The 17082-nt window shown below is 33.4% G+C and overlaps 2 protein-coding genes across 4 annotated transcripts in view; both read right to left on the bottom strand.

The window, feature by feature from the left end:
* Positions 1–3688: 3688 nt before the first annotated feature.
* Positions 3689–17082, bottom strand: part of LOC132549843 (dynamin-1-like) — a 43320-nt gene continuing 29926 nt past the window's right edge. For 2 of the 3 annotated variants that reach the window (XM_060213817.1, XM_060213816.1), the window contains exons 16-21: positions 16664–16813; positions 16005–16061; positions 14252–14430; positions 13490–13750; positions 11809–11829; positions 3689–7065 (exon numbers count right to left, since the gene is read on the bottom strand). In XM_060213817.1, the coding sequence (XP_060069800.1) occupies positions 6999–7065; positions 11809–11829; positions 13490–13750; positions 14252–14430; positions 16005–16061; positions 16664–16813 (735 nt within the window). In that variant the 3' untranslated portion in view covers positions 3689–6998. The remainder of the gene's footprint in view (positions 7066–11808; positions 11830–13489; positions 13751–14251; positions 14431–16004; positions 16062–16663; positions 16814–17082) is intronic. The other variant, XM_060213818.1, reaches the window with a different exon arrangement.
* On the bottom strand, positions 8948–10651 carry LOC132549819 (uncharacterized). The gene is made up of 5 exons (XM_060213791.1): positions 10648–10651; positions 9946–10295; positions 9784–9912; positions 9526–9702; positions 8948–9463 (listed from the first exon to the last, which is right to left on the bottom strand). Exons 1-5 carry the CDS (start codon positions 10649–10651, stop codon positions 8948–8950), a joined length of 1176 nt encoding a protein of 391 aa, XP_060069774.1.

Raw genomic sequence — 17082 nt, 5'->3', positions numbered from 1 at the left:
AAGAGGATGTTTAATGGGAGTAACACATCTTTTCTGAAAAAACAGGGGACAAACTACCAAAAACCTTTTATTTTTTAACAATAACAGGTAAGGGATGAATTATATACTTTGATTATTATTATTAGCTGTAAAAACAAGAAACACGTTTCTATCACAACAGCTCTCTCATACGTGTATCAATAGCTAAGAACCATAAACATACATTACAACTGTTCTCGTGAAAATATCCCCTTTCAAACAAGCTGTTTGCTGGTATTTTGCAGAAAGGCTGACTCTTTGAATGATGCTACATATATGTACATCAAATACCTCAGATTTGTTTGTACATTTACCTCTCTCTGCATACACCTACAAAAGAAATTTCTATCATATTGTTGGTTGTTCACTTAAGACAGATACTTGAGGTCTAAGGGTCGTTATAAAGAAGCAAGGGACTGGTTTGCTAGCAATATATCAGAAATATTGATAAGTACTTTAGTTTGTGAGAAGTCCTGACAAAAACCTTGATTTGTTAAACATGAAAGTGGTTCAAAGCTTACCAGCAACTATGGTAAAAACTCAATAAATTATATAGATACTTCCACAAATATCTGATATTCATGTTAGGTGCTTTAGAATCTCATAGTTCAGTGCTTTGTTATTCAAGCAAGATTTGGTGTGAATTACCAACCTGATTCGTTAACTTGGTGACCATTAAGTCTGAAGACTAAAATATTGACCATTAATCTCACCTGAAGAAATAGCTACCAATCTTTATTACAAAATATCCAAAAACATACTCATGAAAAGAACAATTTACTATATTTTAAATCAGAGACATGTTCTGTAGTTTGGTGTCTACTCGCCTCATCAGACAAGACATAAATGATATGCTGAGGTATAAAGTGTACAGGGAGACAAAGTGTACACATGATTTAAAGTGTAGCCAAACCGACCTAACAGCTGTCTAGTAAACTTTGGTGTACATTTACCTTGCTGATGATTTATCTGATTAAGGTTACTGAATCGACACATACAACCAATTCGGGCTGAATTCCTGTAAGGGTAGGCATTTTTATCTTTATTTTTACTGTGTGAGATGTGAAATACCCAGGAAGGGCATCAGAGGTTTTGGTATACATTTATATCATAATGAACATATCAAACTACAGTGTGTACAAAGTTTAAAGGGCTAGTGCTAGATTTGTCTGGTTTGTGAGAAATGGCTTTGTTTTAAATTTACACAAGTTTGATTTCACTTTGCTGTGCTTAATTGTCAAATTTAGTTATTTATATATACTGACTTCCATCATCCAATATTGGTTGAATTCTAATTCTCATGAACTGATATCTTGACTTTAGACATTACAGAAATGTTTTACATCTGTGAATTCACATGCATGTCATTCTGAACTGAATTTTGATCAGAATTTTTCTGGAATTAAAATCATTAGAGATTTTGCATCATTTCTGTGCTCAAATATTTAAACAATACTGTAGGTTTACCTTTTTTCTGGTAAGAAAAAGCATTTGTCTTCCATTGTGTTTGGCAAAAACATAATTCCATGCAAAGTTTTCAATGTTTTGTGAGAAAATGGTGCTTTAATATTGTATACACTTGTAGTATACCAACACAGAGATAATAATGTTTCAATATACTGACACAGGGATAGCAATGTTTCAGTATACCAACACAGAGATATAAATGTTTTAGTACACTGACAAAGTGATAGGAATGTTTCAACATACTGACATAGGGATGGCAATGTTTCAATATACTGACATAAAGGTAGGGATGTTTTGGTATACGACTGAGAGATAGGAATGTTTCAGTATACTGTATAGTATACCGACAAAGAAATAGGAATGTTTCAGTATACTGACAAAGAAATAGGAATGTTTCAGTATACCGACAATACTGAAATACCGGAAATAGGAATGTTTCAGTATACTGACACAGAGATAGCAATGTTTCAGTATACTGTATAGTATACCGACAAAGAAATAGGAATGTTTCAGTATACTGTATAGTATACCGACAAAGAAATAGGAATGTTTCAGTATACTGACACAGAGATAGCAATGTTTCATATACTGTATAGGAATGTTTCAGTATACCGACAAAGAAATAGACAAAGAAATAGGAATGTTTCAGTATACCCGACAAAGAAATAGGAATGTTTCAGTATACTGTATAGTATACCGACAAAGAAATAGGAATGTTTCAGTATACTGTATAGTATACCGACAAAGAAATAGGAATGTTTCAGTATACTGACAAAGAAATAGGAATGTTTCAGTATACTGTATAGTATACTGACAAAGAAATAGGAATGTTTCAGTATACTGTATAGTATACTGACAAAGAAATAGGAATGTTTCAGTATACTGTATAGTATACCGACAAAGAAATAGGAATGTTTCAGTATACCGACAAAGAAATAGGAATGTTTCAGTATACTGTATAGTATACCGACAAAGAAATAGGAATGTTTCAGTATACTGTATAGTATACCGACAAAGAAATAGGAATGTTTCAGTATACTGACACAGAGATAGCAATGTTTCAGTATACCGACAAAGAAATAGGAATGTTTCAGTATACTGTATAGTATACTGACAAAGAAATAGGAATGTTTCAGTATACTGACAAAGAAATAGGAATGTTTCAGTATACTGTATAGTATACCGACAAAGAAATAGGAATGTTTCAGTATACCGACAAAGAAATAGGAATGTTTCAGTATACTGACAAAGAAATAGGAATGTTTCAGTATACTGTATAGTATACCGACAAAGAAATAGGAATGTTTCAGTATACTGTATAGTATACCGACAAAGAAATAGGAATGTTTCAGTATACTGACAGAGATAGCAATGTTTCAATATACTGACATAAAGGTAGGAATGTTTTAGTATCCCAACACAGACAAAGTTTTAATTGATTCATCCTCATTTAATTATGAAAGGTAGGCTCAAGGTAACTTAGATATAAAAACCTTATTCATTCAAATCTCCAGCTATCAGGCATGTCTGGTTCCTTGGAGTGTAAAGTTTCTTAAAAACTTGTTAAGACATTGTTTCATTTTCATTCAGATAAAGATGACCTTTAATCTGACATTTCTTAGAAATACTATTCTACATCAATTATCTTTTGATTTAAATGTGCAAAATATATATAGACTCCACCAAAGTTACATTTTTTCAACAAATCATTTTGATATACGAGGTAAATGTGAATACTGCTTGTAGTTTTATTTTCTTTTTCTGTTTTGGGTTTTTTTTTTCTTTGTTAAAGAGACAAGAGAAAGCTGAATAAATATCTAACTGATGTGACTGTATTCTGAATGTGTCATCTTTTCTTTGATTTATTGCAAGACGTTATCCAGGACAGACGAACATTCAATGTGGAGATTGGTCAGAAACTGAAAGAGAAAATATCTGAAATCATTGAATCAAAATGCCATTTAAGAAAACAATTGCATGTAATGGTTATAAAGCCTATGAAGTTTTAAAGGAGATTAAAATGCTGTAAAACAATTCAATGTTTTGGTGCCTACCTAGGTTGAAACGTATTAACTGAAAAGTGAGGGAGGAGATCTTTGGAGGAAAAAATGTTAAAGACAGATGAACTGGCAATTCCACAGTAACATAATATGGTTTGTTTTAACACAAATAAAATATTAAGAAAAATCAACAAACACAAGGAAACATTACATGATTTCTTCTTTATTTGCTGCTGGCAAAGTAAAATTTTGTTTAAACTTTCACAAATTCATTTCACAAACTTTACAATTTCTTGACATGACTAACATGAATCTTTCATGCTACAAACTTAGATAAACAGACATTCAGACAGCGACACAACAAAACTTTCTACAACAAGCATGTACATTTCTACTGCTGTCATGGCAACAGTTATTTGATGAAAGGACAAACATGTCCCTAAGGTTGTCATGTTGATGTAGTGCTAATAACCAACATCGTCTTCAATGTAACAAAACTGTCCATATAACTAATTATGGGTTGCCATGGCAATGGTAATATACACTAGTCTACGATTATTGTCCTTTCTAACTCCATGATATGGAATGCATCTTCATCGTATGTACATGTTACCAACGTCTTACAAAACCTTATCTACATCATATACAAATGTACAGAAAGTTGTGCTGAAAGTATGATCATATCACAAAATGAAAACAATGAAAGTCACTCAGAATCAACTGTGGGGAAAGGAACATTAATTGTCTGTCCTGTCAAATCCTAGATCATTGGGATAGAATTTCAAACTTATAGCATAGATATTATATTTCTTATTTAAATATCAGATGTCTAGCACCAACAGAATTTGTGTTAGAGAAGCTTGGATTTCACACTGCAAAGTCACTACAGTCGAGATTTTAAGGGGACTGGAATTCCACGTAATTATATTGGTGGTCATTTCATGTTAAAAAATCACCATTTAATTTCCCAGATGCTGCATGAATTAAATACATACACTTGTTTTGTTTTCAAACTTCAAAATCAATTGATTAAATTTTTTATCGGTTACAGTAGTTCATTTACCTTTTTTTCATTGGTTATTATGAATGTGAAAAGATTATCTTTTCAAATCTGACATCTAGAATAACTGAAAATTAATTTTTATATGAATTGCGATAAACATGAACACTTGCTCATATTGTCTGACACTGATATTCTGGTGGGATTTTTAGCGATGAGAATGTTGAATTATAATGTTATGTCATATATTAAAAGAAGATATTGATGACCAATATTTGTTTACTATGAATTGAGTGGTAAACAATATAAAGTTTCCAAAAAGTTTGATCCACAAATCTGTTTAGAAGGGGGATAACTTATTCCTTTGTTGAAATGGTAAATCCAAGTTCAATCAACTTCCTTGGCAACAACAAACACCAGATGTAGGATGTCTGATAATCTCAAATGTCTCTCAAAATATCAACATTATTTACCGTCATGCCAACTTCAGATTTATTAAAACACAAAAAAAAGGGGGGAGGAGGCAGAAAAAAATTGTAAAACAATGTAAGAAAGGACAGACAGAAAGTTTTAGTTTGTTAATCAGATGTCTTCTGATCATACATTGATTAAAATAAAATAAAATTAAAACAAATTAACAAGCCAGACCTACCCGTGATTTAATTAAAACATTTGATCCTATGAGTGATTGGCCAACAGCTTACTGATTAGAATACAAATTCTATGACTTTGTGTACAGATAAATTATGACAAAACAAAAAAAAAACAAGATAAGGTGAGCTGTGATACACCCAATACGTAACAATAATTGCATAATAAATATAGGGAACATGTACAGATATCTATCACTACACTCGACCACAATTTTTTTTATTCCAAAATAACGGGGTCAACAAGTACATCTAGTGTCCAGGATTCCTGCTGTCCATTTGATACTTAATGGACTAATCTCCATTTCTGGTAACCAGTGGCATTAGATATTAAAGAACACAAGCAAGACATGCGAGAACGCCAGAACCAGGACACAAGCACTTTGTACAAAATTCAACCCAGAATGTAGGCAAGGTCAGGCCAGACTCACAATGGCAGCATTTTGGCTTTATCTGTAAAGAATTTTACAATGTGGGAAAGATTGGACTAGATCACTTATGAAAGATATTAGGTTTTCTGGTTCTAATACGGGAAAAGGTGGAGGAGATCCATAGGAGGTACAAAATAACGTCCAATCTGGAGAGTTCTTTCTGTTGGGAAGGATCTGATCATACAATAAACAGAACTCCATGCAAAGTTCATCATCCACTGTTCTGATCCAGACCCACACTACTACACCTTAGTCTTTGACCTGTTTTACTTTTCTAGTGTTATGAAGTTGATCCATTAATCTTTAATAATGTTTGGCCCCAAAACCAAGAAGAGTGACTAGATGTCCTGCATCTGACGTCCTCGCAGGAAATTTTCACATAATTGATACACGTAATCATATATAGTGTGAATTAATTTTACGAAATGCATGGCTCAATGTAATTCTCATTTTTTCAATAAAGTTCCATAATATTACTGCTTATACACAGGGAAGTATATGATAAACAGAGTTCGTGTATCTACATATTACAGTGGGGTGTCCTTGAAAGATTACATAACATGTACACTACTAGTCGTGTAAACAAACAGGAAATGCATTACATCTTTAAAATATTTTCCCTCAGGTGTGCATATATACAAATCTCTACTACCTATATAAGTACATGATTACAATTATCTGAGAAATGATATACCACTAAACAATTGTACCAGACAATTGTACTGTCATTAGATGTCAACATTCTTTATCTAAAGCAATCAACACATCCCAACATTGTTTCTCTCTATTCTCCATTAGGATCGAACATTCAACCATATACTAACACTTAGTGACCTGTCGCGTAGACGTCACCTAACGTAGCTGACCAGTAAGACATATGACCTGTGACCTTCTTACTAAGAATGCAGTAATATGTACATGTGTTACTTCTGAGACGTGATGCTCCTGGGACTGATGACAATTACATTTCCTTGTAGACGGCCAGGTAAAAGTGACGTATGACTTCTGATCATAACTTGCTACAATCTGTTCAACATTCTTGAGTACTTTGCCAGCAATGCTGTCAACTTCAACATTGTTTTTCCAGTACTTTGATAAGTCTGTAAACTCTGACCCTGACAAGCTGACCATGTCCATTTTGTTCTGTATACATTCACTGTGTTATCATTGCTACTCTTACATTGTGCTTTATATGTGACCTTCACACTCTCTAACTTTTTTTTTCTAAATCACAATGACCTTGACCCTGCCATACACTCAGGTCACTAAGTACATTCAACTAGTATACTGATATATACTATAGTTATATAGATGGCGCTACTGTATTGCACCTTAACGCATCTCTGTGATGATGCAAAGTCACCATGGAAACAGAACTGAAACTATGTTTCCAAGGTAACCATATCCTCTCCTGCGATGTGTAGATATATGTTTAGAATGGTCGGCCAGACATGTTTGGCCGATCTGGGATCTTGGGTACATTACCGGAGGAAGGTCTCCTAAAAAAGAAAACAGTATTGTATTAAAATATAACTGTGTTTTATATCAACCATCAAAACAGCAACTGAGTGACTTAAATTCACTCAACATTGATTTATAAATCAGGAAATAAATAATGTCAAAAAAATAGGGTTTAAGTTTAAGCTTCTGCTAAATATCAGCATTAGTTACCTGAGGGATCTCGACACTCACCATAGTATAATTATCATTAGTGCTGTATCAGAATGGTCCATATGTTATACTGACAGTCATCTGTCATTATTACAAGAATCATGTGGTGACACGTTCATAAATTAATACTGTTCGGCTTGAAACTGTCCTTCTTAAAGTGAGGATACCTAATGACTAAAATACTAATATTTAAAATAGAAGATGAGAAAGAATTCTTACATCTGGCTGCCATGTTCTTTCTCTCACCCTCCACTTATTCTCATAAAATATTTAAAAAAAAACACCCAGTTATGGACGAAGAGACACTTACATATGGAATCTTATTAGCACTCATCCATTACTTTAGAAGAAATAATACAAGACTTAATTGTCAAAATCTAAGATGGCAGTCTTGTAATTTTCTTGTTTTTGCATCAAGACTCAAACTTAAACATCCATAACAAGATATTGGTGAATGCAATTGAGAAAAATCAATATATTTCTTGAGTAAATTGACGAACCACAGACGAAATTAGATTTGAACTGCCTACCATTTGGTAAAAGCTGGTAGGCTTATAATGTTTCATCAATATTTAGTCAGCAAGCAAGAGATCAGCTCAGCATTACCTTTTATCATGTACATGTGTTATTTTTACAAACTTGTTCTTTGGACTCAAATTTTTTTTTTAAATTAAATATTGACGGCATAATTTCCAAACCCGACAATGTTCATCGCTGTTATGTCTAACAGTTTACTTAACTTAAATTTGATCACTTAATATCAAATAAGTTATTTTATGAATAGTGTAAGATGACTTTGCGAATTAGTATCAAAACTTGTGTGACAATGAGTACTAATAGGCTAGTAATGTGTGGTTAGTTCAGGTTCAAAGTGATATACTGTCACCAGACTTAAAATCAAAATGAAATCACTTTACCTGTAGAAATAATTTGATGTGGGGTTAAATGTACTTGTAACAGCTACAGACATATAGGTATAAGTTAAGATTTTTAACCCTAAACTGAAATCTAGCGACTACATTACAGATATAATGGACAGGCGTTAACAATACAGATTGTGTCTCCTAATGGAAACAGGTGAAATTGTCTAGCTAGTACAGGTATGTATACTTATGTCTGATTATGAATTTACTGGTTCTATAGTACAGGTATGTATACTTATGTCTGATTAAGAATTTACTGGTTCTATAGAACAGGTATGTATACTTATGTCTGGTTCTATAGTACAGGTATGTATACTTATGTCTGGTTCTATAGAACAGGTATGTATACTTATGTCTGATTAAGAATTTACTGGTTCTACAGTACAGGTATGTATACTTATGTCTGATTAAGAATTTACTGGTTCTACAGTACAGGTATGTATACTTATGTCTGATTAAGAATTTACTGGTTCTACAGTACAGGTATGTATACTTATGTCTGGTTCTATAGTACAGGTATGTATACTTATGTCTGATTAAGAATTTACTGGTTCTACAGTACAGGTATGTATACTTATGTCTGATTAAGAATCTACTGGTTCTATAGTACAGGTATGTATACTTATGTCTGGTTTTATAGTACGGGTATGTATACTTATGTCTGGTTCTATAGAACAGGTATGTATACTTATGTCTGATTAAGAATTTACTGGTTCTACAGTACGGGTATGTATACTTATGTCTGGTTCTATAGTACAGGTATGTATACTTATGTCTGATTAAGAATTTACTGGTAGTACAGGTATGTATACTTATGTCTGATTAAGAATCTACTGGTTCTATAGAACAGGTATGTATACTTATGTCTGGTTCTATAGTACAGGTATGTATACTTATGTCTGATTAAGAATTTACTGGTTCTATAGTACAGGTATGTATACTTATGTCTGGTTCTATAGTACAGGTATGTATACTTATGTCTGATTAAGAATTTACTGGTTCTACAGTACAGGTATGTATACTTATGTCTGATTAAGAATCTACTGGTTCTATAGTACAGGTATGTATACTTATGTCTGGTTCTATAGTACGGGTATGTATACTTATGTCTGGTTCTATAGTACAGGTATGTATACTTATGTCTGATTAAGAATTTACTGGTTCTATAGTACAGGTATGTATACTTATGTCTGGTTCTATAGAACAGGTATGTATACTTATGTCTGATTAAGAATTTACTGGTTCTACAGTACAGGTATGTATACTTATGTCTGATTAAGAATTTACTGGTTCTACAGTACAGGTATGTATACTTATGTCTGATTATGAATTTACTGGTTCTACAGTACAGGTTCTACAGTACAGGTATGTATACTTATGTCTGGTTCTATAGTACAGGTATGTATACTTATGTCTGATTAAGAATTTACTGGTTCTACAGTACAGGTATGTATACTTATGTCTGATTATGAATTTACTGGTTCTACAGTACAGGTATGTATAGTTATGTCTGATTAAGAATTTACTGGTTCTACAGTACAGGTATGTATACTTATGTCTGATTAAGAATCTACTGGTTCTATAGTACAGGTATGTATACTTATGTCTGGTTCTATAGTACAGGTATGTATACTTATGTCTGGTTCTATAGTACAGGTATGTATACTTATGTCTGATTAAGAATTTACTGGTTCTACAGTACAGGTATGTATACTTATGTCTGATTAAGAATTTACTGGTTCTACAGTACAGGTATCAATACTTATGTCTGGTTCTATAGTACAGGTATGTATACTTATGTCTGGTTCTATAGTACAGGTATGTATACTTATGTCTGATTAAGAATTTACTGGTTCTACAGTACAGGTATGTATACTTATGTCTGATTAAGAATTTACTGGTTCTACAGTACAGGTATGTATACTTATGTCTGATTAAGAATTTACTGGTTCTACAGTACAGGTATGTATACTTATGTCTGGTTCTACAGTACAGGTATGTATACTTATGTCTGATTAAGAATTTACTGGTTCTACAGTACAGGTATGTATACTTATGTCTGATTAAGAATTTACTGGTTCTACAGTACAGGTATGTATACTTATGTCTGATTAAGAATTTACTGGTTCTATCTTCTTAGAATATTACAAATACAATCTTCTCTGGATATTACAGGTGATCATTTCTTAGGAGAGTATTTAAACTATCTCCAAAAGATAGATGCCAGTTCCTTAGGGTCTCTTTATAATACTGTAGGCAAATATCTCTTGAATACTATTACAGATACTGTAAACATTATTACTTTAGAATATTTGTGTTAACAAAAATATTTAGAAAAATAAACATATACTCAACAATAATTACAGGATATATTAGATAATTAGATTCCTAAAATAAGAATGTTTACAGTAATAGAGCACCTGGATGTATGAAAAGTTCTAGCTACATACAAATTCCATAGAAAAACTCCCATAAAAAGCCTCTGACCCATTACCCTAAAAGCAAAGCTTCTATCTGAAATTATAAACAGGAAAGAGTGGAAGAACTCCTGTACCAGCTATTCACATTAAATGAAGATTTTTGTTAACCTTGTAGACTTTTAACAGGTTTTGAGCTATTAGAAGGAAAAAGATATGTAATAGATATTGGGATGGATGTTAATGTTTGGCATCTACCTGTATTTTAGACAATTCAATGTAACAGCAGATGGACATTATAGACACTGACACAGGAACCTGTGTCCTCTACTGACCAGCTGTCCTGTTGTATTTGACACTCGGAGCTTTCTAAAATCCACTTAGTCAGGACAACACCATGACAACTGACAAGGTCAATAGCATAGCAGGTTACAAATACACATCCTCAAAAACATCTATCAAGTTTGTACTATCAATGGCTTCAACTTACAATCCTTTTGTCAAATCAGAAATTTTACTGTGTTTTTATATTTAATTTTTTCTCTTTAATCATAACGGGTTTCAAATTTTGAAACTATTTGTCAATTAATCATTGAAATAAAAAAAAATTCCAAAAAAAAACCTGTAGAATGTTTTGAGTTTGTGAATTTGTCTCATACTTATCACACAAGCGTTAATATATTTTTAGTAGATAGTGGCAGGCAAACAGCAGTCAGAAAACCCAGTAGCTGGAAACTGGACAAATATCTGGTTCATAGGAAATTTCCAGACCACATGCATATATCTCAATAAGATCTTACTGGTGTAACATCAAGGGTGTTAACATAACAAATCTCCAGATCACATGCATATATCTCAATAAGATCTTACTGGTGTGACATCATGATGGGTGTTAACATAACAAATCTCCAGATTACATGCATGTATCTTAATAAGATCTTACTGGTTTACCATGATGGGTGTTAACATAACTGACTGTAATCTGAACAGTCATACAAATTCAATATCCTGGAATAACTCCAATAAACATCATATTTTACTTTCTTTTTGTTATTTTTCTTTTTTGCTATTTTTTTTTTTTTTTCAGACAAACTATATTTTTGTAAGGGTATAAAATGTATTCACTTCAACAAAGAAAATATCACACATTTTTGGCTCATCAATAGAACCTGATATTTTGTCCATTGTTTGAGAACAGCCCTATAAAACGACCAGTATAATAAATAGTTACCCTCTGAAACTAGGTTTTGTGCTGTAAAAAAGGTATATAAGGTTACCATAAAGCTTATGTCTGATATAACCCTGGTTTACGTCTCATAAAGCTTTGTTAACTTCAAATAACTCCTGAATTTCTAAAACCAAGAATACCTAAATGTTTACACAGTTATAATGTACTGACACCTTGTATTTTACATGATGGTGTTCCCACAAACTCATTTCTCATGAAATTATCCGTAACAAACTTTATGAAACATTTTCCAGGTAAGAAAAGGCTAATAAGCATAAAGTACATTTAAATCATACAATAACATCACCAGCATACTTAATTATGAAATAAACGTTACAACAAAAGAACAGAGGTTACTTACATACAATTCATATTACAAGTAAATCTTACAACACAACAACAGTAAATCATCAATATATGTATCGTAAGTTTCCTACATTGTTTCATTATTCAGAATTCTTCTCTATCGTTGTTGCCTGTTAAATTTGTTTCAATATCCATATATACACATTGTAAATTTTTAATTTTGAAAACCAAGACCATGAGATTGATTTGAAAAAATGCTTCTTATCTGGATAAAAAAACAAAATCTACAGAAAAATAAGCTATCATAGATGATGCTTATATCATCAACAAATAATTAATCCAATATTACAGAACATGAATCAAGGGAGACAATTCTGTTGGACCCCCAATACAATTAAAGGTACAGAAGACATCTTTACAAGATAAAAAAAGAACACCTCCATACTTTCTTCTAGGACCAAAAAGAAAGTTCTTAGGAGACCCAAAGTAAACTTTGATGACAGTTCTGTAAGATTCAAAAGACAATTTTATAAAATCAAGTCGAAAGTTCTTTGAGCTCCAGAGACAATTCTATAAAACCAAAACATCAGTTCTATAAGATCCATAGAACTATTTCATGAAACAAAGATAACAGTTTTAAAAGATCCAAAGGATACCAAGTGGACATTTCTTGAACATTCAGAGGACAATTTCATATAACAAAGTAGAGAGCTGATCCAAGATCAAAAGGACAATTGTTTAAAACCATGACAGGAGCTTTATAAGATCCTCGTAACTATTTTACATGACCAAATGACACTTTTTCGGACTTTAGATAATGAAAGGTTCACAAAACCTCTCTGTTAGTGATAGCACACATCAGGAGTCTACAGCCTGACATACAGAAGGCATGCAGAGAGCAGCATACAAACCAGACCTCCAGGTATGCTAGTCTTACTACATACCAGACACCATGCTGTTAAACTGAACACTTCCAGCTGACAAGTATGACACCATGCTGCTCCAGCTGACATACCAGAGACAATATGCAGTTGAACAGAAAAGTTCCAGCTGACAAACAAACCACCATGTTGTACTAGCTGATACCATGCTGTCCCAGCTTTCAGCATCCTCTCATTCAACACTGAGTTATTCCAAACAAAATGGATGTAACACTATTGGGATTAGTGACATGCTCTTAGTCATCCTTCTGTCTCACCTAGACAATTTGTAGGCTACTACATATACATAACATAATGACGCAATCAACAACACATATTTCTATTGATATTAGGAGCTACACAATATCAGGGGAAATAAATCTAGAAGTTTCATACATCAATGATAGTAAACTAGAGGAACAACATTGATACACAACCTACATCCTATAGATACTTACGCAGGTATGGGAGGAACGTTGCCTGCTTGTCCAAAGGCTCCACCAGCCTGGAAAGCCATATTAGTAAATGTTCCCGCAGCTTGTTGAGGACCTCCCATTGCATTGATGGCCATACCCACCGGTGCCTGTGGGGCAGGGCGTGTGGGAATGTTTGGGGCAGGGCGGTTGGGAATTGATGGTTGATTACCTCCAGGGCGGTTGGGAAGGGGTGGTGGAGGAGCGCGACTTGGCTTGGGTGAGGAGGGCCGGGAACTTGGACGTCTGGAAATAAAAGGTTAAACATATAGGACACATGAAAAAGAGTCAGAAGAAGGTATAACCTAGCCTTCCTAACATTAAAATTTACAGTGATCACTCCCTACATACAATCCTATAAATAAACTTAACAACACATACATCTCAAACAGCTTATCTATCGATGATGTGATGTGAAAAATTGATACCTGCACACTCATCTGATATTCAAACTTTGTCTTGAAAGTTTAACTCCAAACTCATTTCACTGTGTACTATTTACCCCTATAAGTTTCTCATTGTAGAACTGTTCCACATTGAGTCAATCTTTGTCAACCAGGGGAAGACAGGATGTGGACACAATTGTTGTAGAGATGTCTAACTCTATATACTATCTACCCCTACAACAAAACCATTTTAAGACTGTCCCACATTAAGCCAATCACTGTTGATTAGGGGAGGGCAGGGTGTGGACACAGTTGTCATGGAGATATCTAACCCTGTAAATTATCTATCCCTACAACTCACCCATTATAGGACTGTTCCACATTCAGCCAATCACTGTCAACTGGGGGAGGGCACGGAGTGGACACAGTTGTCGTAGAAATGTCACCAATAATTTGTAGGGCTTCCTTTGTTGCGTGATACATGCGCAGCATTTCCTCACGACGATTTGCTTCTTCTTTAGATTCCTCCATCATGGAACTCTGTAAAATGAAAGATATCTTCTTAACCAATTCAAGAAAACTTCAAATACAAATATATTTATCCAAATTTAACATCAGTTACTTTTCAGATTTCAAATTCCTATTCTCATTTTACCTTGTCTACTATTGAATACAAACGGTTTACAATTTACCTGGTCTACTGTTGAATACAGATAGAACTTACCTGGTCTACTGTTGAATACAGATAGTCTAAGATCTTACCTGGTCTTCTGTTGAATACAGATAGTCTAAGAACTTACCTGGTCTAATCTTGAATACAGATAGTCTAAGAACTTACCTGGTCTACTGTTGAATACAGATAGTCTAAGAACTTACCTGGTATACTGTTGAATACAGATAGAACTTACCTGGTCTACTGTTGAATACAGATAGTCTAAGATCTTACCTGGTCTTCTGTTGAATACAGATAGTCTAAGAACTTACCTGGTCTAATCTTGAATACAGATAGTCTAAGAACTTACCTGGTCTACTGTTGAATACAGATAGTCTAAGAACTTACCTGGTCTACTGTTGAATACAGATAGTTTAAGAACTTACCTGGTCTACTGTTGAATACAGATAGTCTAAGATTTTACCTGGTCTACTGTTGAATACAGATAGTCTAAGAACTTACCTGGTCTACTGTTGAATACAGATAGTCTAAGAACTTACCTGGTCGTTGTTGCCTGTAAAATTTGTTTCAATATCCATATATACACATTGTAAATTTTTAATTTTGAAAACCAAGACCATGAGATTGATTTGAAAAAAAACGCTTCTTATTTGGATAAAAAAACAAAATCTACAGAAAAATAAGCTATCATAGATGATGCTTATATCATCAACAAATAATTAATCCAATATTACAGAACATGAATCAAGGGAGACAATTCTGTTGGACCCCCAATACAATTAAAGGTACAGAAGACATCTTTACAAGATAAAAAAAGAACACCTCCATACTTTCTTCTAGGACCAAAGAGAAAGTTCTTAGGAGACCCAAAGTAAACTTTGATGACAGTTCTGTAAGATTCGAAAGACAATTTTATAAAATCAAGTAGAAAGTTCTTTGAGCTCCAGAGACAATTCTATAAAACCAAAACATCACAAAAACTTACCTGGTCTATTGTTGAATACAGATAGTCTAAGATTTTACTTGGTCTAATCTTGAATACAGATAGTCTAAGAACTTACCTGGTCTACTGTTGAATACAGATAGTCTAAGAACTTACCTGGTCTACTGTTGAATACAGATAGTCTAAGAACTTACCTGGTCTACTGTTGAATACAGATAGTCTAAGAACTTACCTGGTCTACTGTTGAATACAGATAGTCTAAGAACTTACCTGGTCTACTGTTGAATACAGATAGTCTAAGAACTTACCTGGTCTATTGTTGAATACAGATAGTCTAAGATTTTACCTGGTCTACTGTTGAATACAGATAGTCTAAGAACTTACCTGGTCTACTGTTGAATACAGATAGTCTAAGATTTTACCTGGTCTACTGTTGAATACAGATAGTCTAAGAACTTACCTGGTCTACAGTTGAATACAGTTAGTCTAAGAACTTACCTGGTCTACTGTTGAATACAGATGAGCCAATAATTCACCTCCAATAAACTCCTTCACCTAAAAAAAGAAAAAAAAAAGTGATTCTTGCAATCTCACATTAAAATCAAAGTTATGATGAATCACTTGCTCCATTAGTATGTGATCATGTAAGAAGGTCATTTCCTCTGATACTGTGAAATCAATTATTTTTTGTGGAGCTAAAATTGCACATTTCAAAAAAAAATCCTTTTGTGTGGGCACTTGATTTCTTAATAAGCAGTGCTCAAGTAACCTACTAAAAACTACAAAATTTTGATATCTATGGAATAAAAGTATCGACAAAATCAATAGAAAATAAATTCCCATGAAAATTAAGACTTTAACATAATTATATTAGTAGTGTATTGTTGAAGTAGTTAACAATTCAAAATATGTTACATTAAGAAATCCAATTTTACTTTCATGTCCTGCTTGTATTATTGTCTCATATCCTGCTTGTGTTATTGTCTCATATCCTGCTTGTATTATTGTCTCATATCCTGCTTGTGTTATTGTCTCATATCCTGTATTATTGTCTCATATCCTGCTTGTATTATTGTCTCATATCCTGTGTGTATTTTTGTCTCATATCCTGCTTATTACTGTCTTATGAGTAATATTACAGGGTAACTTTTACTCACTTCATTGACAATCATGTACATGATGGTTTTTGGGACTAGGTCTCGCTGGGTTTTGTTGACAATCTTCATGTAGGAGTCAACAAGATTACGGATTGTCTCCACCTGTCGTTCCAGCTGTGGATCCATCGAGCCCATATCACTGCTGCCCGCCTGGAAAATACATCAGAATCATACAAGCAACTGTAACATGGAGCAGTAATGTATCAGATCTGTATCACAGTATGTGTTTATTACATAGATAAACTGTGTAACGTTTCAAGGTGATCAGCCCCTTTAGTAACATGTAAATAGTATGGTAAGTTATACAGAAAACACAAAGAAAGGAAGCTGGATTGTACATCCTCTCATCACAACAAAAAACAAACAGAAATTAAAACTTTTAAACAAAAGGTGTTGTACGATACATTCTTTAAACAATG

The sequence above is a fragment of the Ylistrum balloti genome, unplaced genomic scaffold, assembly GCF_031769215.1.
Source record: "Ylistrum balloti isolate Yb309-2 unplaced genomic scaffold, AGI_CSIRO_Ybal_v1 Utg370078, whole genome shotgun sequence".
Lineage (NCBI taxonomy): Eukaryota > Metazoa > Mollusca > Bivalvia > Pectinida > Pectinidae > Ylistrum > Ylistrum balloti.
Note: the sequence above shows the minus strand (reverse complement) of the source record. Positions and strands in the feature narration are given on the sequence as shown.

Excerpts from the sequence above, each read along its gene's own strand:
- LOC132549819 (XM_060213791.1), bottom strand. Across the intron at positions 9,913-9,945 it reads CCAGACATAAGTATACATAC|CTGTACTGTAGAACCAGTAA; the intron begins CTGTACTATAGA and ends AAGTATTGATAC. Across the intron at positions 9,464-9,525 it reads CCAGACATAAGTATACATAC|CTGTACTGTAGAACCAGTAA; the intron begins CTGTACTGTAGA and ends AAGTATACATAC.